The sequence below is a fragment of the Typha angustifolia genome, chromosome 5, assembly GCF_048772165.1.
Source record: "Typha angustifolia cultivar Huaian chromosome 5, ASM4877216v1, whole genome shotgun sequence".
Lineage (NCBI taxonomy): Eukaryota > Viridiplantae > Streptophyta > Magnoliopsida > Poales > Typhaceae > Typha > Typha angustifolia.
In genome coordinates this window covers 7,281,645-7,306,119 of record NC_133243.1, presented here as the reverse complement: position 1 = coordinate 7,306,119, position 24,475 = coordinate 7,281,645, and the positions used below count along the sequence as shown (strand labels likewise).

At 42.0% G+C, this 24,475-nt stretch overlaps 5 protein-coding genes across 8 annotated transcripts; 2 read left to right on the top strand and 3 right to left on the bottom strand.

The window, feature by feature from the left end:
* The first annotated feature begins 1,259 nt into the window (after nt 1-1,259).
* LOC140760010 (uncharacterized) lies at nt 1,260-3,495 on the top strand. Its single transcript, XM_073096769.1, has 2 exons — nt 1,260-2,211; nt 2,947-3,495. The coding sequence occupies exons 1-2, from the start codon at nt 1,545-1,547 to the stop codon at nt 3,300-3,302; spliced, it is 1,023 nt and encodes a 340-aa protein (XP_072952870.1). The 5' UTR covers nt 1,260-1,544; the 3' UTR covers nt 3,303-3,495.
* A 532-nt stretch (nt 3,496-4,027) lies between these two features.
* Nucleotides 4,028-7,018, bottom strand: LOC140760012 (5'-adenylylsulfate reductase-like 3). 2 transcript variants are annotated; one of them, XM_073096771.1, is made up of 4 exons: nt 6,845-7,018; nt 5,193-5,380; nt 4,997-5,121; nt 4,028-4,622 (listed from the first exon to the last, which is right to left on the bottom strand). In XM_073096771.1, exons 1-4 carry the CDS (start codon nt 7,016-7,018, stop codon nt 4,168-4,170), a joined length of 942 nt encoding a protein of 313 aa, XP_072952872.1. In that variant the 3' UTR covers nt 4,028-4,167. The 2 variants fall into 2 exon arrangements, with proteins under 2 accessions (XP_072952872.1, XP_072952873.1); XM_073096772.1 differs by having other exon boundaries at nt 4,028-4,595.
* Nucleotides 7,019-7,786: 768 nt separating this feature from the next.
* LOC140760009 (protein WHAT'S THIS FACTOR 1 homolog, chloroplastic) lies at nt 7,787-11,061 on the bottom strand. Of its 2 annotated transcripts, XM_073096768.1 has the most exons (3): nt 9,776-11,061; nt 9,635-9,711; nt 7,787-8,396 (listed from the first exon to the last, which is right to left on the bottom strand). In XM_073096768.1, exon 1 carries the CDS (start codon nt 11,012-11,014, stop codon nt 9,800-9,802), a length of 1,215 nt encoding a protein of 404 aa, XP_072952869.1. In that variant the 5' UTR covers nt 11,015-11,061; the 3' UTR covers nt 7,787-8,396; nt 9,635-9,711; nt 9,776-9,799. The 2 variants fall into 2 exon arrangements, with proteins under 2 accessions (XP_072952869.1, XP_072952868.1); XM_073096767.1 differs by having other exon boundaries at nt 9,635-11,058.
* Nucleotides 11,062-16,201: 5,140 nt separating this feature from the next.
* Nucleotides 16,202-19,086, bottom strand: LOC140760368 (lysine-specific histone demethylase 1 homolog 1). Its single transcript, XM_073097299.1, has one exon. It carries the CDS (start codon nt 19,020-19,022, stop codon nt 16,539-16,541), a length of 2,484 nt encoding a protein of 827 aa, XP_072953400.1. The 5' UTR covers nt 19,023-19,086; the 3' UTR covers nt 16,202-16,538.
* Nucleotides 19,087-20,052: 966 nt separating this feature from the next.
* On the top strand, nt 20,053-24,130 carry LOC140760511 (uncharacterized). Of its 2 annotated transcripts, XM_073097499.1 has the most exons (7): nt 20,053-20,821; nt 20,909-21,035; nt 21,821-21,938; nt 22,639-22,675; nt 22,947-23,217; nt 23,678-23,711; nt 23,802-24,130. In XM_073097499.1, coding segments are annotated over exons 1-7 (792 nt in total). In that variant the 5' UTR covers nt 20,053-20,617; the 3' UTR covers nt 23,803-24,130. The 2 variants fall into 2 exon arrangements, with proteins under 2 accessions (XP_072953600.1, XP_072953599.1); XM_073097498.1 differs by lacking the exon at nt 23,678-23,711 and having other exon boundaries at nt 20,059-20,821.
* The last annotated feature ends 345 nt before the right edge of the window (nt 24,131-24,475 follow it).

Below are 24,475 nucleotides of genomic sequence, written 5' to 3'. Positions count from 1 at the left end.
TCATAAAGAATTCTAGGGAGTAAGAAACTAAACATCTAGATTTTTGATCTAATAATTCATATTTCTTATATATTATTATTATGAGCCTTATTATTCAAAATTAATTTTAAGCCTATTCTAAATATTAAGCTCAGTTACGCAAACTTTCGAGTTGAGCTTAATTTTGAAAGGTTATATCTAGTGCAGACAAAGCAAGTCTATAGCATAAGCAACAAGAGGTGAAAAGAAGTGTTCAGGCTTGGCTCTGGCGAGTCGGCTTTGGCTCAAGCTTAGCTCGAAATTAATTTCGAGTCTTTAAATTGGGTTCAGGCTTGGCTCAACTCAATTCGAGCTGAGCTCGAGCCTGAAATGAGTCATTAAGTCCCATTCAAACTGAGCTGAATCGAGCTAGACCGAGTTAGATCAAGCCCACGCCAAGCCACAAAAAGAAGAAGAAAAAAAAGAACACGAAGAAGATCGAGGCTCACGAGACAACGTTGGGGGACCTACCAGAGAGCTGTGTGGCAGAGGTGCTAATCCACCTCAATTCGCCGGCACCACGACAGTTTTGCCGTTGCTGAAAGAGGATGAGGCGGCACTACGGCAGTGACTTAGAGAAGGAGAACGAGGGCACGATGGGGCACCGTAGCAGTGGCTTGGCGAAAGAGGATGAGCACTGAAGGAGGAGGAGGAGGAGGAGGCGGAGATGTGGAAATGGGATTTGAGGATTAGTGTTTTTCTCACCCCTTTTATACCGAGCCTAAACGTGCCAGCATTAGCTTAGATTCGGCTCAATATTAATTTCGAGCCAATTTCGGTGGCTCGAGCTCGGCTCATTTCTAACCAAGCCAAGCTATACTCGAACTTCAGCTGAGGTGAGCCAAGTCGGGGAGTAGCTAGTCTATATTGACAGCCCTAGAGGTGAAACCTAAAAGTGATGGGGTTTATTATTGCTTTTAGTCTAGTTGGCCTCGACTATACTGTCCGGAATGATCGCTGACGAGCCCCTTATTTCTGGGGTTAACAAGGCCGATAGATGAACGAAATCCGCGTGGGTCTCGTCAAAGCTTAAAACTCACAACTCCTCCAACATTTGCGTCTAAGTTGCACTTGCAAATTCTGGTGGATATCCTCAACAACCCCATCTGTCTCTCTCCAAACTATTATTGTGCGTGTATACTATAGGGACACATCTCATACGCCTATTTGCACCCTGTTTTTGTGGTAATAAACCTTACCTGTTTAAAGAAGAAATATTTTCCTTTATATATAGTATTAGTTGTCATACTCGGTCATATGATGATCAGGGAAAAAGCTGCTCGCTGTTTGCTACCACACACACAGCAAAATAGATTTTATAGACTAGTGGTCCACCTTACCGCTGTGGTAACCGCACCAATGTCTGGGTCTCCCGTCTGCCTCCCATTTCTCATTAGTCTTCCCCGTGTGAACTGTGAAGTGTTTAAACTTGCTCGACTTTTCTAATTCCAAACCACCGATAGCTTACCCTTTTTCCATCTCGTATTGAGGGCGGAGAAGCAATACTCATCAAACCCGGTAACCTTATGGATACCCTGTCCGCCCTCCTCTCCTCCCTCCTCTCCTCGAAACTCGTCATCCAATCCCCATACTTCTCTTCCTCCTCCCTCCTCCTACGCCGCTACCTCCTTTTCCTCCTCCACATCCTCCTCTCCCTCTTCTCGCTCCTCCTCTCCCTCCTCCTCGCCCCTTCCCGCTCAGATTCCTCGCCGAAACCCGCCGCCCAACCCGAGGGCACGCGGGCCGCGCGGGCCCTCTCGCACGTGCTCGCCGTCGTCGCGCGGGTCCCCGTCGCCTCCCGGAAGTACGAGCTCGTCCGATCCCTCGCGGAGCGGATCCTCGACGACAACCTCCGGTTCGGCGTCGCGGGGGTCAACCGCGGCGCGCTCTCCGAGGCGTTCGGGAGGACGCTGCGCCGCCTCGAGGCTGCGGTCGCGGGGGAGAGCGGGGTGGAGGCCTTGGTGGGGAAGGTGAGCAGGTGGTGGTGGTCGGCGACTGCGGGGGAGGAGGAGAGAAAAGGGGGTGGTGCGGCGGCGGAGAAGATGGCGGCAGAGTTGATGTGGTTGGGGAAGAAGATGGCGGAGTGCGGCGCGGTGGAGGAGGCGGTGGAGAGGTGGAGCGCGGCGGCGGGGCTCGGGTGCCGAGCCGTCGCCGCCGAGCCAAGGATTCAGGTGGCGTTGGTTCGCGTCGCAGGTGAGACTTCTGATATTCGCATTTTATTCCTCTTCGTTTTATGCTATTATTCGCATCTTATTCGTATCGGATGTATTTTAACCCGATCCGCATTGGTATCGTGGGTCCCGAAAGGAAAAAAGAATTGTTTCTTTTGCATATCACCCCCTAAATTTGACCTTATTGCAAAAAACTTCGTCCGTGTTACTTCTTCCGAAAACAAACCGAGGAAGTTTTTAAGCAATAATTCCACCTCATTAGGGGGAGGAAGAATCTGATCGAGGATCTGCCGTGTGGAATTGCAAGACATTGCGACGACTAGTATTATTTTTTAGTTGCTGCGTGTCGAGATCAATTGGTCTCGAGGAATTTTAGCTTTCTAGAAGCAAATGGTCGGCAAAACATTGGACGGAACCCCATACGCCCCTGGATATAGGATTCACCGTTAGAGAACAAAATCTGACGTGTACTTGTCCTTGGGGGAGTGCTGGATAAAAATGAGAATAATATTTGTAACCTTTTCACCTTTTAACTATGTTACTTCTCTAATCATTCTAGCTCTTAGGCATCTTGAGTATAATTCAAGATAATATTGACACAATTTCCTGCAGTTGTAGGCCATTATAGCATGCGATTTAGCTAATTCTGATAGTTTCTTTACTTGGTATAATCAACAAGTTGGTCTTTTGTTGATCTCTATAACATGGGCATATTAAACTATGACATTGGTTACTGAAACTATGGTATCTTGTGCAGTATTCTTATTCAAGCATGCCAACTCTAAGCAATTTGAAGGATGTCAAGGAGGGGGGCAGGAGGAGGAAGAAGATAAGAGAGCCAATTGCGACTGCTGGATGGCGATGTTGACATCATGGTTACCATTGCTGTGCCGAGCAAGCAATGGCACAGATGCTCCAGTGTTGAGCGGTAGGGAGAAGGCTGAGATGGTGAGGGTACTGGAGGAGATGATTGAGAAGCTAACTTGGGAGCAGCAGGAAGAGGTTCTGGCACTCTGGCTTCACAATTTCACCTTATGCCCAGATTCCGATTGGCCGAATCTGGAGTCCTGCTACACCAGATGGTATTCTGAATCACGCAAGCTCCTGATGTAATCATCAGTAGAGTATAGAAGTAATAGATCATTACAGATGTGAATCTCATAAAAGGTTGCCTCGATATAGTGGCAGACAAGTTTGCTTCAAAACAAACATGAAATTCTTGAAGATCAGATGTCTAGTTGTAGTCTGAAATATCAAATTCAGATGCCATTGCAATATAGGTTAAAGGCAGAAGCATATTCTCTTATTTTTATTTCTGTACTCTTATACACCAGTTTAGTTTCAGCTCAACTTTGTACAAAGAATTCAGCTCTGGTTGTACTTGTATACTCTCTTAATCGATTTCAACGACTGCATGATAAGTTGGTTCCAACAAATCTGCAAGGTTGTGACATCATTAGAAACCTAGGTCACTGTGCTTTACAAGTATGAGAATTGCAGGCAGGCAAAGCTTTTAACACTCTTCAGCCTAGAATCCAATATATCTCTGAGATTTGTCCTCACCACTAGTACTTTGCTGTGAGGAAAGTAATTCTGCTGAGGAAAAAACTGAATTGATATGAGCCTGAGGCCCTGAGGGCATATATAACTGCTTGTTTCCTAATCTTTGATTAGTTACTGCAGCTACCTATCGTCAAGAGGCTACCACACCATATGAATATGAACTGCAAACTTAATGCGCTGTATCAAGGACTGTCACCAGTGTCTTTGCGGCAAGAGTAATGAAACAGCCAATAGCAGTGCTGGTATAGAATTTAGATAGAAACTATAACAGGAAATTAACAATCAGCCATTAATTCATTTTCCTCCTACACAACCTGCTACAAGAATTGCCACAGCCCATCACAGTAAGCACTGAAACATGTTTCTGTTTATGGTGATCCATCTACTATACAGAGTGAATTACATGGTTATTTTTCTATCCTCTCTCCCCCACAGGGTGAGCCCTTCCGGAACTTGGCTCTCCGATTGATACTGATACCAGTGACTTGGAGGCCCAGGCCCTAGCATTCATTGCTCCTTCATGCAAATTACTTCTTTTGCACGGATTCAACCTTTTCAGCCCCTGTTTTGCTTGCTCAACATAACCTTGGAAATAATCATCTAAATTCATCAAGTTTGTAAGTTGCATATGCCTTCCCCAGGCCCACTTGACGAATGCATTCACTTTTGGAAACAGAAAATAAAGCAGTCGCAACAGCACAAAAGAGATGGCCAATGCCAGATATGTATCTTGCTGAAGTAATTTTTCTGGCGATCGTGCCCATGAGAATGGACAATTCTCCTGCTCAGCCTCTTCCTTGACCTCAGCAAAATTTAGCGAGTCCAGAATTTTCTCTACAGACACTGAATCCAGTGACAAAGGATTTATACCTTCAACATGTTTAATAAAATAAAATTGATGAGAACAGTACAGAAAAGGAGATAAACAATTATTCAAACTCAAAGCAGAATAAAATGAGCAACTTAGAACAGTGTAGACCAGTGGATAACACTTATGTGAGCATGTAACTGCAGAATCACTATATGGCTCCTAAACCATGGTACAAAATCCTGTTTTTTACTTTTATAAAAGCATGAGGCATTTGAATTAAGGGGAAGAAAGGAGCACAATTCAGTTGGAAGAGATGGAAGTATTAGAATATAATAGTCAAGCATGAATTAAATTTTAACTGTGTATGATTGTAACTCATCTTCCTAATTTTATGTACTTCTATCAAATGATCCACACGAAAGAACCAACTTACCCGTGACATCATCATAGAAAGAAACTAGGGAATTGATGGTTCGTGATCCATGATATCGCGCCCGCATTGTCGAATTTAGGAGAAAAAGAGTTGGAAAACCATGAACTCCATACCTTGAGAGAATGCTGCAAAGTACAATTCCAGTTATATTCCATGCATAAAATTAGCTTATGAAAATATTTCAGCATACACAAACCTTGGCCTGATAACAGATTCTTCAAATGCAAAATGACGTATGGTTGGAAACAAGGAAGATAATCTCTGAAAATTTGGCTTGAAATTTTTGGAGAAAGGACACCAGGAAGCATAGAAAAGCACAGCCAAGAAGCCCTCCCTGTTACTGTGCAGTAGATTCAGTGCCCTTAGCAATGTAGCTTCATCTCCCTAGAGAAATGTATCAAAATTAAACAGATCATTGAGAGGAATGTTTGCTTGATCTACAAGTAAAAGGAAGGTTACAAGAGGGAAAGAAGCATTAGGAAAAATATTTGTCCAAAGATTAATAGACCTGGGCCACCCTAATGTACATAAGAGAAGAGAAGTAGCACTATAAAATAAGGAGCTCTGCCATTGTCGAATTCTAGGAGTTACAATAGTATACCAACTTGTTGCAACTACTCATAGAAACGGGACCCCGTCTACTAGTAGCAGGTGACATACAGATGCCAGACCCACCTACATGTCAAGAGCTATTCAAATACCTGTTCTCACTTTCCACTTTGTCTTCGAACCTGAACCTTTTATCTTTTGATGAAGAGGGAAGTGGATATAGGTCAGTGGGGAAGTGTAATATGGGGGCAAAGGCAAAAAAAATACCCCTATATTATAAGGATACCATCTATACTCAAAAGAAAAAAAGGCAAGGGAAAGGAAACTTTATTATTTTATACATCCTAATTAAATCAGTACATACAAACTCTAATGACATTGGATGTAGGTACAACAAAGGATTGTCGTGCAGAATCATAACAGGGTATGATGATGTTTTGGGGGAAAGCTACTCTCCTAATTGTCTAGACTGGTAGCCCTTTCCTGTAAACAGAGCCAAGAGAAGAAAAAAAAAAATTTTGGAGAAGAAAAATATTTTACCACACTGTGTTCAGATTCAAAACCAGTTCAACCAAAAAATTCCTTCCTTTCAAGTTTCAATAATCATAGGTGGATTTTCCACTGAAGCACTATATGCGCATAACTTGCACTCTCGTTGTAGATGATTTAAAGTTTCACCTGAAATGGAAGTAGCGACCGAAATTCAATAAAAGCTAAAGCCAAAACTCATTAGTTAAGGCCAAAACTACCAAAATTGCTGATTTTAACATTTATTTAGATCACAATTCGGCTTTCTAGGGGTCAAAACTGAAACTTCGAACCAAAATTTGTAGCCCATTTCTTAGGGGAGCTGACCCAATTGTCCGATCTATGCATAAGAGAGGGCTAGCCTCTTGTCTAGTCTATAATTAGCTAATGACCTCTTAATCTTTTGAAACAAAAATTGTTTCAAATTAAATGTGCCTTATGGAGCATGGAAGAATTAAAAAACGCTCATGATTTCAACATGCTTGGCCGCCAAATTACCAAGGCACATAAACAGGGTAAAACAGATTTGAGATACAACCCTTCCAGACCTTTCCTTTTCCTTATTGAGAATTATGAATAGTCTTAGAAATCCATGACATTGATGTCTCAATTCTCCTACCTTTTTCGTACAAATTTCATCCAAAAAGGATCTGCTTTCACTTTATCAAATCAAACACAAGCTACCGAGGAAGAATTACTAGTAAAACAAGATACAAAATTGCTTCATCCTAAGCGAGAAAATATTAACCCTAGAAGAGGTAAGTAACTGACCTCGACGACGTCAATGGGGCCGTAGTCCAGCCCCCGGAAATTTAGGGCCGAGCACATGGCCTGAACCCCCAAAATCGACTCCGCCGACGGCAGCCTAGGGCAAACCGCCGCGGCGGCAAGCTCACCGGCGGCGAGCATCAGGAGAAGCGCCGCCGTCAGAGCCCTCGCCGCCATGATCTCGACGTGAAAGAGGGGTGACGGGACGAAAACCCTAGATCCGCGAGTTTCGAGGAGGAAGAGGCGCAGGATAGCCGGAAGCACGTCCCACCCTTTTTAGCATTGGGAGCTCTCCTCGTCCATGACGATCGAAGCTTCTTCTCTTTCTTCTTCCTTTTTCTCCTTCCTTTCTTTTTAATCTTTATTTTATTTTATCCTTCCCCGTCCTTGTCTGAGAGGGTCGAAGGATGCTTTTATCTAACTCAAAGTTGGATAGGAGCCGTTGGTTTCCGATCGGACGGTAATAAAGTAAAAAGTCCAGCCTGGACCGAAGAAGTTTGAAGCGTTTATTTTAGGATTAACTACCACCAAATTATTACCCATTCTCATACAAAGTTCTTGTGGCATATAATTATTATTTTAGAAAATAAAGAAGAAAATGTCTGAAAATTAAAATATTTATTTATTATTTTTGTTTGCATCCTCGTATCACAATGTGAAAATAAATTATAGTTTAAAAAGTTAATAGCTCTTTATTCTAAGCTATAGAAATACCACTTTTGTTTGTATTAAATCTTTAATACTACTTTATAGAGGTGTCATTAGGATGCATCATATGGTACATTTAGAGAAGTATGTGTATCATATGTGGAGTTACAGACCTGACACGTAGATAAAAGGAGTAGGATCATTGCCATTTATTTGCTACCAGAGTTTTAATCACTTGGACGTAGAAAAGATGGACGGTGGATGACAACCTTCACTGCTCATTGAGAAAAGATGATGAACTACTCTCCAGCAGTACCACTAACCTGGAGTTGGTACAAGGCTACACAACTCATCACAGTCCTTGTGTAATGCATTCAATAGGATCGATCATACAAAATGCTGATTTAATAATGAGAGTATACGATGAGCAGGAAAGGAAGGAATCAATCATTCACAAATAAAGAACAAGGAAACAAAGTGGAAGCAGATTACTCACAAACTTACTCCTTGTTTACTACATGGATGAAGATGATGAATTCGACGATAATTGGTTTAATAGGTAAGAAATTATTTAGCACAGTCAGATGACCTGAAATCCTCTCCTTTCATGCAGATCAGATAGTCATTGCTCAGCAACAGAATCATCATGGCTGGAATCTTTGCTGCACCTAACAAAAAACGAGCTAGCTCAAACCCGGTGACCATCTTTAGCGAGGATATATCGCATTTTAGATGAGCACAGCGGCACAACCAGTATCCAGTTCTGTTTGATCACCTATTGCCTTAGTTGGCTCAGACAGACGTATTTGACTCCTAACTAGTCTCAGAAGATCCTGTCAAATCTAATCAGCTCTTCGAAGCCAGGCATGCTCTGGGGCTTTTCGCTGATACCGTTATCAGCTTCAAACTGTTTCAACATTAAGGTCTTTTAATCAGTAAAATGCTAAATGTTTCTTAACAGAACAAGGTAAGTGCACTTCAGAAATCAACAACCATGCCGAAATTAATAGGGAGTGATTAGATGCTATCCTGTATTTGGTGCATCTAAAGCGACTGTCGCATGGCTTAGTGATGAAACTTACTAAAGAGAAGCTTAAGAACCAGTTACATCATGCTGATAACTCAAACTAACTAAATGCAATAAAATATCAAGGTAATACGGGCAACAGCTGACAACCTCATAATCAAATCTGACGTAAGTACAAGGATATTACAATTATCATATAAGTGATTATAACAGTGGTGATGGCAATACTGACACTGTACTATATACTTTGGGCTGCAAACACCATTCCACAACATCCGTGTTCATTCATAAGTGTTTCGATAGGTACATCTTAAAAAAATGTGGATCAGTTTGATAGGTTGTAAATATTGTTGCTTAGTTTTTTTTTAAATTGTTGCTTAGTTTAGAACAATTGTAAGCCTGATGATTGCATGACCAGGTTGTTTAATTTCATTTTTAAAATGTCTAATCAAGGAATGAGCATTATGAATTTGTTTGTTGTTAATAACTTAAAATGAGCTCATAACAAACAACTAGGCACTAGGACTCATAGATAAGAAGTCCCCGTAACCTGCTCCTGCAATCACATTCAATTGCCTTTAAGTTATGTAGAAAAGTAGAGCGATATACTAATATCTTTCAAGACATCATTCATTTCTAATAGAGAAGTAGCAGTGTAAGTATTTGAAACATCTGAATCTCTATAAAATCTCAGCATTCACTATCCGACATTTTCATCTACAAAAAAGGACAACTTTGAGATCTTATCCAATAGTGTGGCTTTAGATGAAATGGTTACTGCCATTCAGGAAAGAGTTGGCAAAGTAATTTCAGAGGAAAAGAAATTACGGGAAATGTGTAGTGATCCTTGAGAGTATCAGGAAAGTCAACTGTTGCACTTTTAAAGGAAGGAGTATTCATTAGATGCTACTACTTTTAATAATGATGAGAGTCCAATTGCCATAGATATATAGTTATTGATCACTCCATGCATTAAGATTAAGTCCAGCACAACACAATTATCTAACATATAAGAACAAATTATAGGAAGACAATGTAAAATGGATGAAAAATGTCTACTGTAAGAGCTCAATAATAGAATAACAATGAGAAATAACATTTCCAGTAAGAAACTCTACCTGGTTCATGTCTCCATGGAGTCACCATCTCTAGATCAAAAGACCGTGCCCCCCATATTAGTGAAAGCAACCAGCATCTGAAACAACCATTCCTCATCAACACCCTTATATTGGAAAATTGACTCAATTCACCAAACTCACTTTCGGAAGACTACTACAATATCATCAACTCATTGCATCTCCTTTGACAAGAGGGGCACCCTCCTCCATTTCCGCCATACAAGCATATCGCTGCAATTTCTCATTGAACAACACCTGAGGATCCTTCTCTATCAGAGTTCCATCTTCCCTATAAGCATCCTTCAAGAACACTGCCCAATTCATCTCTGTCCCCGCTAGGTAGAATGCACGCGGCTGCTTCAACAACATCTGATATGTGTGCTTCGTGAGGTTAAACTCCTCCTTAAACTCCACAATATGATGTATCCACGCCCTCTTCTCTAATGTCAAGCTCAAGAACTCGTGTATCACCCCAACCCTATACTTCTCCGCCTCCACCGACCACAGCTTCAGCCCTGATCCATCCGAATAAGGAGATATAAGGGGGAAAGTGGTCAGCTCATCAAGCCGCCGCTCCTCGTCCTCATCCAAAGGCAGCGCTTTTTTGTGCTCAATGGCAAATTTAAATGTTCTCCTCACCCGGTTTTCATCGACGAGGAAGTCACGCTCGAGGGCACTGATGGCGAGTGCGGGGTCCCACTTTACGAGCTCTAGGATGTGACGGCCATCGGGGTCGACGGCGACGCGGAAGAAATCAGGGTATTTGAGCACGCGGTCGCGGAAGTCGTCAGGGAGGCCGAGAATCTGGCGGCAGTGGTGGAGCTTCGCAAGGGGGAGACGGTGATTGGCCGTGATCATGAGGAGCTTGCGGATTGAAGTGACGCGGAGCGGTTCGAGGGAGTCAAAAAGGGTTCTTTCCTCCTCGAGGAGAGATTCCATGAGAGAGGTGAAGGCGAGGTGGGGGGTAGAGCCCACGCGAGGGAGGTGGAGGAGGAGGGGGTGGCGGGAGACGAAGTTGGAGAGCTTGCGGCCGCGGGGGAAGCCGAGGTCGTGGTGGAGCTTGCCAGCGAGGGGGAGGGGGAGGAGACGAGGAGACGGAAGGCGGGAGAGGACGGAGCGGGTGCGGGAGAGGAATCGGAAGGCGGCGTCGCGGTCGAGGATGGCGTCGAGGAAGGGGAGGCGGCGGGAGGGGTCGCGCTGGATCGGGGAAAGGCGAGGGCTTTGGAGCTTCTTGAGGAGCTTCTTCCTGCGCTTGCAGGGGAGGAGGGGGAGGATGGAAGAGATGGAGGTAGGAGGGGTGGAGGCAGAGGTGGGGTTGGGGTTAGGGGATGAGGAGGGGAAAAGGTGGGCTTTGGTGGTAGCGAGGAGGCGACGTGCCATTTAGGTGGGTAGAAGGGATGCAGGGGGTTAGATGAAAGGGGTTTATGATATCTGAGAGAGGTTTATCTAGTACCAATCCCCAGTCCCCAACTGCTAAAAGAAGCCTCTTTCTTTTATTTATTTATTTTTTTGTGTTCAAAAGTCTGGACTAAATATTGGTTCAACAAAAAACTAATCTTTCATGAATACAAAAGCACTAAGAACTCATCAAATTTTTAGCCAATATATAAAACCGTTTAATTTAGACTTTAAATCATATGCGTCGTTAAACTATTGCTTTGAACTAAATGTCAGTGAATATCACTTGAAGCCATCGCATTGCCAAATTACTCGACCACTAATCACCAAACAATTTTCTCTATAATAATTATAGACTCTTCAATTACATTTGTATTATTACAATCATCAAATAAACTTATTTGCTGTAAAGATTATCGATCCCATCTGAAATCCAAGAACAAAATGAAGTCGAGGAAAGAGAGAGGAAGGGGGAAAAGGGGATTCTAGAGATGCTAATTGCCCCCTTTGTTTATTACAGTTAGCAAACTAACTTATATCTTACCCATTGGAAGCAGTTAGATGTTCATCTGAGATTTATGATCAATTCACACAAATTATCTTTTAAGCAGGAAGCCCATAAATAACTATGAGTAAACAATATAGTAGTTGTAAAATAAAATTATAAATATCTATTTGACATTAAACCAAAAAAATGCAACAAGATTAATTTAATTATCTTTGTCTAATACGTCACATTTATCTTCTTCTTTCTTTTCCAACTAAAATAAAATTGGGATAGCACCATTGCCCAATCCCTGATAAGTCTTGTTTTATCTCTACCCTAATGCTTTCGCGTCCCCACAATACAACGGATTCAAATGAATAAATAGCAAGTCATTGCAAGACAATGAGGCTCAGAAGTGTCTTTGAAAATTGAAATAGTTACTGGACACCATGGCACCATTCTTTGGCAGTAGTACAATCAAAAACAGAAAATTTTAGAACTATCATATCTGAATGGTTCCCAAAATTCAATTCTTCAAACAGAATGAGAGCTCTGAACCTTGATCAACAGATTTACCTTGATCAACAGATTCTTTTTTTTTAAATGATGTGAATAAGTACAACCAAGTAGACGAAATATGGCACTAGTAACTGAAAATGCTCCATGGAACTGGTGATGTTAACTAAAATACAGAGGATGAGAAACAAATATTAGATTGAGATAACATTAGTTAGTGCACATAATATGATGATTGACCTATTTTACAATCAGATGACGGGAAAACAAGAATAAGCGGAAATCTGAGGGCCCACAATAAGCTTAATTACAATGGTATCACAACTATCTCATGAATATTCCAATGGTAATGGTCTCCCTGGCTTAGCCCATCCGAAACCATCTTTTTGCTACAGAAAGTGAGAATTATTGAAAAATTACTGGCATGAGATAGACGAAGCACTGAAACACAAAAGATCATAAACATCCAATTCTGATGAAAATAGTTCTTAAGATTATCTTCTATCAGTCTTGGTGGAAACCAATGGAATACAATATCTAAGATTGCCCGTAGAAATGTTTGATAGATAATCCTACATTGAATCTAAAAAAACTAATTTATTCAAGCTGAAAGATAAACTAGTTATTGCGAAAATAAATATCACATGGAAACTTGAGGAAAATTAACTACTGCAATAGAGGCCATGAAGTGTAGTATTTTCAGAAGACACGCCTCTTTCTTGAGTATGAAAAGGTTTGACAAGGTTGAGATGAATGACAAGATGATGCAAGGGGAGAACGGTTTGATGCTTTAACTTTGATTGTGTGTACGATATGAACCCATGCAGTTCAAAACTAACAATGAAGTTGTAAAATCCTAAAACAAATAAAAAAAATTGGCACATGTGCTCGGCATGTGCGCTACAGTGCTGTCATCCTCCCCACCTCTCTATTCCGATTTCATCCGGAATCTCATTGAAGATTTTGGATCAAGCCGTTAAGCTTAATCCATAAGTCTATATATAAATCTCTCGCGCAGTCGCCCTTCCTCTATTTTTTTTCTTCCTCTACTTTTTTTTTCTCTTCTTCTTGTCTTTATTTGAATAAAGCATTCGTCGTCAGTGAACCGCCAAACCCCTCCGACCACTCTATCCCTTCTCCGGTTAGTGGTCTTGGTCTCCTTATATTTAATTTGATTTTTATCTTAGTATACATGGGCTATCTAATTAATTGATTATCATATTATATCGATATCCGTACGGGTAGGACCATGATGCAGAGGAAAGCAAATAACTATGAGTGATTTTAGGCAAGTGACTATTCTGTAATCTAAGGATTATATAAACATAATGTGATGATGTTAACATTTTTTATACTATAGTAACATTATGACATCCATGTTCATTTGTTATTCATTAGCATGCATTATTATTTCATAAGGACTGAATACATGTTTTGCACATTATATGCACTTTAACTATGATCATGTCATGTGTATTAGATATTGCACCACATACACGTATCATGAAGTAGTTAGATTTTATATAAACAGTACTATTGTACTCACTCAGCCAAGATTAGAGGTAGAGTGTATATATATATTGGTTTACGTTTGAAATCATTAGTTCGAAGAGGACAATCAAGTAAATTGTACGCCAGGTTTGAGTAGGTGTGTTTACTGTCGCATATAGAGGTCAGAAACTCGTTGATCTTGAAAATAATGACTATAAAATATGACTTATAACTTTAGTGGTACTCGATGATGCAAAGTTAAGACTTTTTTTCTAAGCCGAGGCCTTGTGATTTTCTGTATGGGGTGCGGTGATGAGTGTGAGGATAGGCTTACGATTAGAATTCTTAATCTAAGGATACAAATAACCGATCATATGCAGCGTCGCTAAGTATGTACTGGTGACATACCACTAGATGTCTATTCATCCTCGTTAATTAAAGCTCTAGAAGAGCTTATATTTTGTTATTAATTATCATAACATAGAAGCTCTGAGAGAGCATGTGATATTATTAATTGTCATAAACTTGAAACTCTGAAAGAGTGTTGATATGATTATGATTTTGTTTTATCGATGAACCCTCGTTATTAAATTTATGAATTTAATAATACATTGTCATTGAAATATGATTTATATTGTTGCATTTTGTATTATACTGTCCTTAAATTATAAAGATGTATACTTGATCTTTATACTCACCACCCTTCGATGAAATATTTTTTAGATTAATAGATGTAATCAAGGTCGTGGAGAAGCAAATAAAGATTAGCTAGATTGTTATTTAAAATTTTTATATTAGTTATGTTGCCCATGCGTGAGTATTTATCTTTTATCTAATGTTATAGACACGTATTTTAGAGACTTGTTATGACCTATGATAAATTTGAATTATTTATTAGATTAATTTTGATAAATTTTGGTTTATAATTTTCAATAGCTTGTTGAAATATTTGACCAGCTAATCATGTGAGTTATATTCACATGAGGAACATGTGTGTTTGACGATGAATATTTCAGAAATAGCTAATCAGAAGTTTAATGCAGTCCATTCCACTAAATAGTCTATTAGCTAGTATCCATCTCCAAGGTACCTCATTAGTGCAAACAGTCATCAAGTTCACATGAATAACAGTATCGTCGACATTTTAGAGTCCTAACTACACAATTTCACAAGAACTGATCATAATTCAAGTGGGTTGTAGAAATAGAAACTATCATATTGTGAGCTAAAAAATGTCTTAGCTCTAAACTTGGCAAAGGTTAGAAAGTTGGCTAAGTAGATGGATTATAAGCTCACTCCAAGGTAGGGCTGTTAAGCTTGACGAGCAGCTCGAGCTCGGGTCGGGTGAAGCTCGAGTCCGGCTCGGCTCGATCAGAGCTGAGCTAAGCCCGAGCCATCATAATAGGCTCAAAATTAATATCGAGCCGAGCCTAAGCTAGAACTGGCTCGCTCAGGCTCGGCTCGATAGGCTCGATAGCCTGACTCCCTATAACTAAGGACACGTGGCATAAAGAAATATTGCCACGTGTCCCTCACTAACCCATCATCACCGTAACACATTCAACATTCATCACCCTCACCTACCCCACCCTCACCTATCCTCACCTACCCCACTCTCATTAATCAGCCCATCACATCACCTTCCCCATCCTCAATTCCCCCACCCACCCCACCCTCACCCTCACTCTCACCCTCACCCTCACCCTCATCAACCCGATCACCACTCCTAACCTCACTCCACGCGTCGCCACCTCCTCCCTCCCCGTCGGCCTCCATCGGTAACGATGGCAAGTCACCACCACGGCGCCACACCTTCCTCTCCGTCGGCCTCCTCCTCCTCCTTCGCCATTGACCTCCTCCTCCGCTGTTGGCCTCCTCCTCGTTTACTCCGTCGGCTTCCTCCTCCTCCTCCATTCACCATCTCCTCGTCGTCACCTCCTCCTCCATCCGTCTTCGACTTCTTCGGCAAGCCGCTGTCCATGTTGCCACCGCCCACGCCGCCACCGCCTCATCCTCTAATCGAACTCGAAAGTAATTTTGAGCCGAACCTGAGCCAGAGCCGACTCGCTCAGGCTCGGCTCGTTTACACCCCTACTCCTAGGTTAAGTGTCAAGTATGCAGGTTGCCAGGTTGAACCAGGAATGGCTTCAAGAACTTGATTATGGGCATCCAACATCAATGAAAGATTAGGCTAACCTCATGGCTAAGCAAATTCCATCTGAATATCACACTCATGGTTAAATTGAGCTAAGCAGAAGTCATTTTCTTTACATAGGAGCTTACTTGGGAGGGTTTAGCTTTGAGTTTTTTTTTTTATTTTTTCTCAAGATCAAACAGATTCAAGTTCCAATATGACTTCAACCAGCAAATGGTGATTACATTGAGGGAAGTTTTCCAATATGAAGTAGTTCTATTACACACAGAAATCTATGATAACTAACAAGCTACTTTCTCTTCAAATGATTTGCTTAATTGCCTTAAATTGCAAGCCACTTGCTTGAAAAACAAGTAAAATGTAAATGTAGTCAACAACAAGATTGTAGCTATATATGCATGACACAAGACCGAAGTAACTGAATACCTATAAAAGCAAGATAACTCTGCAATTAAATGAAACAATACACTGCACAAATTAGAATTAATATTTAAAACTAACACTATTTTAAATCCAGAATGGCCTGAAATTCCTGATGTCATCTAAATTTTATGTTCTCAATGTTACAAATAAGTTACCCTACAAAATAAAAGAAATGTAACTACTGAAGGTTATTACACTGGGTTGAGAGTCGAGAACCTGATTAAAAGCCACAAAGAATGGCAGGCAGAGGTTGTGTTATTGATCAATTTACCTAATTAAAGGCAAGAAAAAATGAAGGTCCTTGCAGTTGTACATCTTTGATCACGTCTTGGCGCCTTGCAAAAGCAGAAACTTTGACACTCTCATGCCTCCCCGAGGAAAATAACCAAATCAAATGAATCAATAGCTTCCATCTGAGCATGTGAATATATTGCTCAAACAGAAGAACTTCCTAGACATAATGGGGTTCCATCTGCAGCTCCTGTCTTGCCACTAACACCTCTAGCAGCCTTTATACGTGATATAAGGCTCTCTCCGGGACTTCCCAGACTGTTCCTTCCAACTAATTTTGTACCAAAGCTGCGGTATAATACATTTAATCTTTGGTCACTTCCGTCAATCTCAGCCAGCTCTAACACATGCTTCCTCAAGATCAACCCATAAAGGAAAAGAGAACCAGATCCCAACTTTTGCTCACTGATGCTGACACGCACCAATGAAGTTGAATCAGGATCAGAAGACAAAGGATCATGAAGAACTGAAAAGCTGTTAAAGGAGAGGTCAGGAGCTTGAAACAGATCATCTAAATCTTCCAAGTTGTTGTCTTTAACATCTTTTCTCTCAGCTACTGTCACTGCAGATCTCCTCCTAGCTGTCCTTGCAATGTTAGCAGCCTCTCTAAAGCCGCTAAGCAAAGCTCCATGCATCGTTGCTGGATAACGCCGATTTGTTGCCTCTCCGGCAAAGAACACCCTCCCATCACCTACACTCTCGGCTAAAATATCATAATCATCCCCCGAAGACCCAACAGCCACATATGAATATGACCCATGTGTGAATCTATCGGTTCCCCATCGGGTGCAGATGGCCTGCAGCGGATTGGGGACATCAATCCCCTTTGGAGAAAAGATCCTTCTCAGAACATCTAATACTTTCTCGACATTCACCATGGGCGGGGTAGTCTCAAACTTAATGGCAGACTCTCCAGCAACAAGAGCAACAAGTAGCGGGCCACCGGAAACCGAAGAGTAACTATAGAACAGAAAGAATTCACCTCGCTGGCTAGAGTCCTCCGTCAAATGCCCAAAGGTGTCGAGCGAACCATCCCAGAAATCGTAAGGGAACAACATGGCAACCTTGTTTAGAAGCCCGAAACCCAATCTTTTAATCGCCCCTTGCTTCTGCGGCGGGAGCTCCGGGACGAACTCAATGCAACCCTTCTTGAGCACACCGAGGGAAACGGTGCAGAGAGCCATGTCCCCCCGGAAGACCTGCCCATTCGCGTACACCATCACACCATCATTCCCGTAGTGTATCCTGGTCACAGTCCTGTCGTAAAATATAGGTACATTATCTGCCAAAGCACGGACGAAGCGCCCATTGCCCCCAGGGATGAAGCAGTGATCACCACCCATCTCATAAGGATCATCCTGATCCCAATATGCCATGGAGAGATCAGATAAGAGGGCAGCATTTGCGTATTCGAGGTTGGCGAGATGCCAATCGAGGAGCATTCTCTCCTCTGCAGAGAACGCAACGCCGTAGGCCTCGCGGAAGGCCTCGAGGGCGGTGCCGAGCGACACATCAACCGACTGGAGCTCGTCGATGATAACCTGCCTAAGCTTGCAAACCTTGTCTAAGAGCTGGTTGAACGCCGTCTCGACGCGAGAATCCATTACCTGGTCAACCGGGCGGCCATCGGGTAGGTAGAGAGGGCATTTGTCCCTGACCTTGTGGAGGGGAAACCCGAGCTGCCGCGCAAGAACACCGAACGGATTACCATTGATGCCGGTGAGCACGCTGCCGCCAAGGTCGACGGCAGCAGAAACATCGGGATAATCGGCGGCGCAGGATCTCATCTTTTTGGTGAACACCCGCCCCCCGGGGCGTCGGCGGCCCTCGAGGACGACGACCTTGAAGCCGAGGGAGATGAGGTGGCGCGCGGCGGCGAGGCCAGCGAGCCCGGCGCCGACGATGAGGACGGACGGCGGCGGGAGGGAGGGTGGGCGATGCGGCGGCGCGGAGAGAATCGCCGGAGCGAGCCCGAAGTTGATATACGCGTGGTCTAGGAGGAAGGAGTAGGCCGCAGCGACGAGGCCGCGGTGCTCGGCACGGATGGATTCTAGGGCATGGGACTCGGTGATCCAAGCACTAGGGTTAGTTCTCCACCGCGAGAGGATGTGGTTGCGGACGACGATGTAGTTGGACTGTGCGGCGCCGCCGATGAGGGGGACTACGGAGGCCTCGATCTCCTCCTCCGCGAGGCAGTCGATGGGGAATCCGACCGAAACGGCGATGAGGGCCTCCACGTCGAGCTCGCGAGCGAGGCGGAGGGAAGAGGACGAGGGAGGCCGGCCCCTACGGCGGGGGAGGTCGTTGAGCTGCATGGAGATGAGGTCGTCGAGGAGCTTCTCGCTGTAGACGACGGCAGAGGAGCGGGAGGAGTGAGGTCGTAGGACGCGGAGGCCGGCGGTGGGGACCATGCCGGGAAACTGCTTCTTGCGGCGGCGCCGCTTCCGGGAAGGAGGGGTCGGGTCTCCATCGGCGGCGGCGGAGGCGGAGACGGCGGACGTGGAGGCGGTGGGAGGGGAAGGGGTGGCTTCGGAGTCGTCGGCGGGAGCAGGGGGAGGAGCGATAGTTTGGGAAGATGGGGGAAGGGGTGGAGGAGGAGGGGTAGAATTGGAATTGGCCTCCTCCATTATTTCTGATGCTGCGATAGAGAGGAAGTAAATGGATTAGTCGAGTAGAGGAAAGAGGAGAAGTAGATTTTTGGTGGTTTAGACAGGGAGGTTATTGAAACTATGGGCCGGAATATAATTAGCTTTTAAATTTGAAACGAGACTTTTACTCTCTTCGTCCCAACCCATTAGCCCATTGGCCTGTTACTAAATGAAACCTGGCCCATATTACGGCTTTCTTTTCCTATCAAAATCAAATACATGGCAGCATGAGATCCTTGCAGTCAACCAGGGTTGCATATGATCTGCTGCCATTTTATTCTTATCCACTGCTTTCGTAAAGATACTATGTCTACCTCCCATGCCACGGAGGAGATCGCTGGGTCAACTCTAAATTCTAAATAATTATTATTTATAATAATTCTGTTTACTTTCAGAGTAATATTTAGCGACGCATATGATTTAAAGTAGTTTAGATTAGACAAATAGTATGTTAACTAAAATTTACTCTATACTTAAAAAGGATTAACTATTTATCCGGTCTATATCTAATTTTCGAGTTCTTATAAGAAAAGAATTGTCGGAGCATAAGGAGAACATTTTTGACGCTATTATTTAAATTTGTCAACGTCATACTTATCTAACCCTAGATTTTATCATTAACTTTGGATTATCTGAAAGGTACATAAGTTTGTCTTATGAGCCATAACATAGCATGCAAACAACTTTGTTTGGTTCATCCTGGAAGTTTCGGTTACCAAACCTTAAATATCCACAGCCTAATCTTAAAACGCTAATTAAGCTACACACCCGGTTGCGTGGTAGCTAAGAAATCTTATTGTTACCAAGAGATTAATTAAAGAGGGCCGTGCATGACGATGACAAGCGAGCTCAGCCAACGTGGGTCCCACTTTGGCCGAATCACCAAAGTTTGCAAGATTGGATAACTCATAACCTATTCCCATCTCGTTTGGATAAGTTTGTCGACAAGGTAGTATACCGTAGTAATGAGCAAAAGGGAACGGACTATCCATTTATTCCGGTCGTCACTGTTCTATGGTGCGGATCGTCTCCATCTCTGAGTGTACCAAGTTCCTGAACCCTACTAAATCGGTAGCCTTCGATCAGATGCTGCGAGTGCAATTACTCTCCGTAGAAGAGCATCGACTGTCAAATTTCATAGAATCCAAGTAATCCGGCAGTAGCAAATTCCTGCAATTGGGTCTCCAGGCGATCCGCTTCCGTATAACTTGATGAAATATTGAATAATAAGCTAAACAAGCAGACAGGGAGGTCAGAAGAAACCAAGTTGGAGAGAGAGAGAGGGAGAGAGAGAGAGAAGAAAGAAAGGGTCATGCAGCTGTCATTCGATATGCAAATTATAGCAAGAAGCCCTTTTGCACCTCTCCGATCCCCTTCCCAGCCTTTCTAGATTCCATCTCTCTCTCTCTCTCTCTCTATAGAATCAAACCTATACCCCTTGGTCCATGGAAGGAGGAGAGGCCACCAAAGAAGACGATCAAGAGAAGAAGATCGCTTACACGGAGAAACGAAAGCTCGATTGATCGATCTCTACTTCTTCTAGATTCCAACCTATCTCACACGACTCATCTCTCATGGCTGCTGCTTCTTCTTCTTCTTATTCTACACAATATAGATCGAGGTTTGGGGATACAACTCTTACCAAGGTCTTCGTCGGCGGGTTGGCTTGGGAAACCCCAAGCGACGAGCTACGCCAATATTTCGAGCAGTTCGGGGAGATCCTTGAGGCCGTCGTCATCACCGATAAGAACACCGGGCGATCGAAAGGCTATGGATTTGTGAGTTTTTGCATTAACTTCTCGCGGAAAATTGCGGCAATTTCTCTCATGCTTCGATTCTTTTAGCCAAGTTTTGATTTCTTGCAGGTCACATTTAAGGATCCGGATTCGGCGAGGCGGTCTGTGGAGGATCCGAACCCGGTAATCGACGGCAGGAAAGCGAACTGCAACATTGCCTCGATGGGCCGGCCGAGGCCCACTCCGCCGTCACGAGGTGAGCTGGTACCAAAACTTTGAAGAAGATATTATTTCAAAAAATTTAATTAGGATTTGTTATAGGCTTTTAGCTGGCATTATATTTAGTATATTTAAAAACTGTGGTGGAATAATATTAATTTGTGCAAGTGATCTCAACCTAAGTGGCCATTGGAAGAGCTAAAAGAAATGTGGACCCGGAATAGCTGTTAAAAAAGTTGGGTGCCAGCCCATAGGAACTAGACCTACATGCGAGCCACTAATGCTGGATATTGTTTTAATGGTAAGGAGAATATACTTTCATTTAAGATCTATCTATAAATTTTAAGGATAATTTACATTTCACATCCTACCTATAATTTACTATTTACAATTGATCGTGTGATTTTGACATAAAGGAGTTGACTATAACATTATTTTTTTAACAAATTGAACACAAAAAGGTGTTTGGTTGTTGGATAAGGAAAAACAAAGCATAGTTAAAAGAAGTTATGTACGATACGAACGAACTGGGAGAAGAGGTGATAATGAACTTAATTAACTTCTGCCATCTCGCAACTCTATCCTGATAGAGAAAGCCGTGCATAAAATTTAAAATGTGTTTACTGACTTTTATTTTTATAGAGAAAAATACAAAAGATGCGTTTGAGTGCAATCTGTGAACAAGGGATAGTCAATTTGTAAATATCACTCTCTTGTCTAGCAATCAAATGGACCAAGGATTGCTTGTAGTTAGTGACTTATACTTGTTATCTTTCTTTCCTTTTAATAAGCTTGTGACCTAATATGGATATTTGTGAGTAGGGAGGAATCAAAATGAGGGCCTTCACCACGGCCCTCCACTGGCTACAGGGCCACAATATAGCAGAGTGCGAGAGCAGATGCCTTCTCCTGCTGCAGTAGTCTACCATCCTCAATTCGGGTGAGTTCCTTTAACTAGTTAAGTGGTAACTACTCTTCACTGCAATATCTTGGGCTTCATGGAAAGCCCATTAAAATCGATTAGTGAGACAGGCCTCACAACATTCAACTCATTGGCCCCATTTAGTTAATGGCCACCATTTGCAGTGAAACCGATGGAGCAATGCCATCAAGAAATTGACACTTGGTAGGACATACTATTCGTCATGATTGGATCAGTATTAATGTCCATCCAATAACCATAAAGGCCAGGGTTGATGAGGCTTTCATGCAAGAATATCTGCAGGATTACTTTTCTCATTTTTATTTTTCAATATTATATGAGACCTTGGGCTAATTAGAGGTCGGACAAGGGTCCAATGAGGTCTATTAGTCTATGTCAAGATTAATCATTGCCGAAGGTGTGCCAACTGTTTACCAGAATGGTGATGTTTTTTCTCTTTCTATTTTCCTGAAAATGAGCACCAAAAAGACCTTGAACATGCATGAGATACCTCATTCAATTTGAGGGCCCTAACAATTAATATGTGACATGTAGTAAACACCTATTTCTTTTCCCTTCAATTGTCATTATTCCTAAAGTTTGGGCCACATAGTAAATCTAGCACATATTTGGGCTCTGCAGATTTAATGGGCCTCTATGACCTATCATCATGTTGGTGATGTTCTATCTCATACACTCACTCTGCCAACTTTTGCAGGTTTGTGACCTACCCTACTGATTATGCATACCAACAAGTAAGTGCTCTTCCTTGTGTGAATCTTATGTTAGGTATATATTTCATGAAGCTTTTAATCTATTTCAAAATTGGCATCTATGTCTTCTCTAATTCCACCAAGTGATAAAAAAATTTCTCCACAGTCATGAAAGAAGAGGATTTCATATTTGTTCAATGAATCTTTTAGTTATTAGAATGATACAAACTTGCATAACTAACTGCTATGTATATATAAATATATATCACTATCCTTTAACTAGTGATGAAGTTATCTACAACTATATGAGCAGGCTTTCTACAATGCTCAAGTGACTCCACAGTACTACCACCAGATGTATGGACCAACTTCACCATCAACTCTTGGTTCTCCACCATACTACTACACCAATATGGGTTACATGCCAAATCCAAGGGCAAGTTTCCTATCGCCACCACAAGGCCCACGCCCTCTGTACATCCAGTATCCTGCGGCTCAGATGGAGAGGCCCTTCACACCTTCATTGCCTGATAACTTCCAGCTCCAACCCCCACCAAATGCAAGGCCACCTATCAGTACAATGGGTAACTTCTTTTGAGCTTGTCAAATTCTGTGCTCCAAAACTATTCTTTTTAAAAGAAAAAAATGGGGCCAAAATGATGTAAAGAGACCAATAAGATGCATTTCTTTGTAAAACTTAGAGCATTCTAACTGGCCCACCTAGGTTTCCACATAATGTAGTGTAAAGTGGCTACTTTCGATCTATTTTAGCTGTGTGCCTAGTATACGTATATGCATATAAATACATATACATATATATATATATATATTTGAAGTTTTGTTTTCTTCGGACCATACAGTTTGATACCAAGCCTAAAATAGAAATATATGTGCTATACGAAGTTTATGCTTCTAGTTTGTTAGTCGTCATAATCTTGTAATACCAGCTATATTGTGATATCTAATATCTAATTTCGCAAGCATATTTGGTTTCGATCCTATAATTCTCCTTATTATTCTAAGTCTTGAATCTTTTCCTTTCAGTTAGTTCGTCTCAAGATGGACAACGTTCCATATGGTGATTGACATTTCATAAATTGAGTTAGAACTTCTGTTGCTAAATTATTATTTATACCATTAACCTCGTTCTATATTTATGTAATTTCAGATTCACAAGCCTCTCAGCCATCCTCTGCAGCTGGGGAAAACTTTGAGAGTTCTGATACTTAAAGGACTTTGACAATTTTTTACCATGTACCAACTTCATCAGCTGACATATTTGATGATCTTGAAGTACATGGGACGATAGAATCCCAATAAGTAATATCAGAGCTAAAGACCTCAAACAGGCTTCTGCTATCCTGCAAAGAGATTCGTGTCTAGTGCAACTAATACGATCAATCTTTATAAATTGAAAGCTGTAAGATATTTTCGTACCAGTTGACCTCAAAAATATTTTTTTATTATTTTATTTTATTTTATCTTTATACTTTTCAATGCATCTCGATCTCGTTGATGGATCTGTCTACGCATAATATCATCTGAAAATCTTGGCACTTATCAAATGTGCATTGATTAATAATTTATACGATATCAATGTAAAATAAGAACATACTGCAATGATGTCATTGCTAATGTAAGTTAATTTTGTGGCATTGCTTTACAAGCGGCAATCTCATACTCATATTATTTCTTGAGAAGCTTACTTAGCAAATGAAAGTAATCTGTTTAATATTCGCCTTACATATTTTTAAGACAGGGCCAACGTCTTAATCTTGCCATTTCAGCCAAAAAGATCCGTCCCTTTCTTTACCCTACGTGTTCTAGAATACAATTCATCAG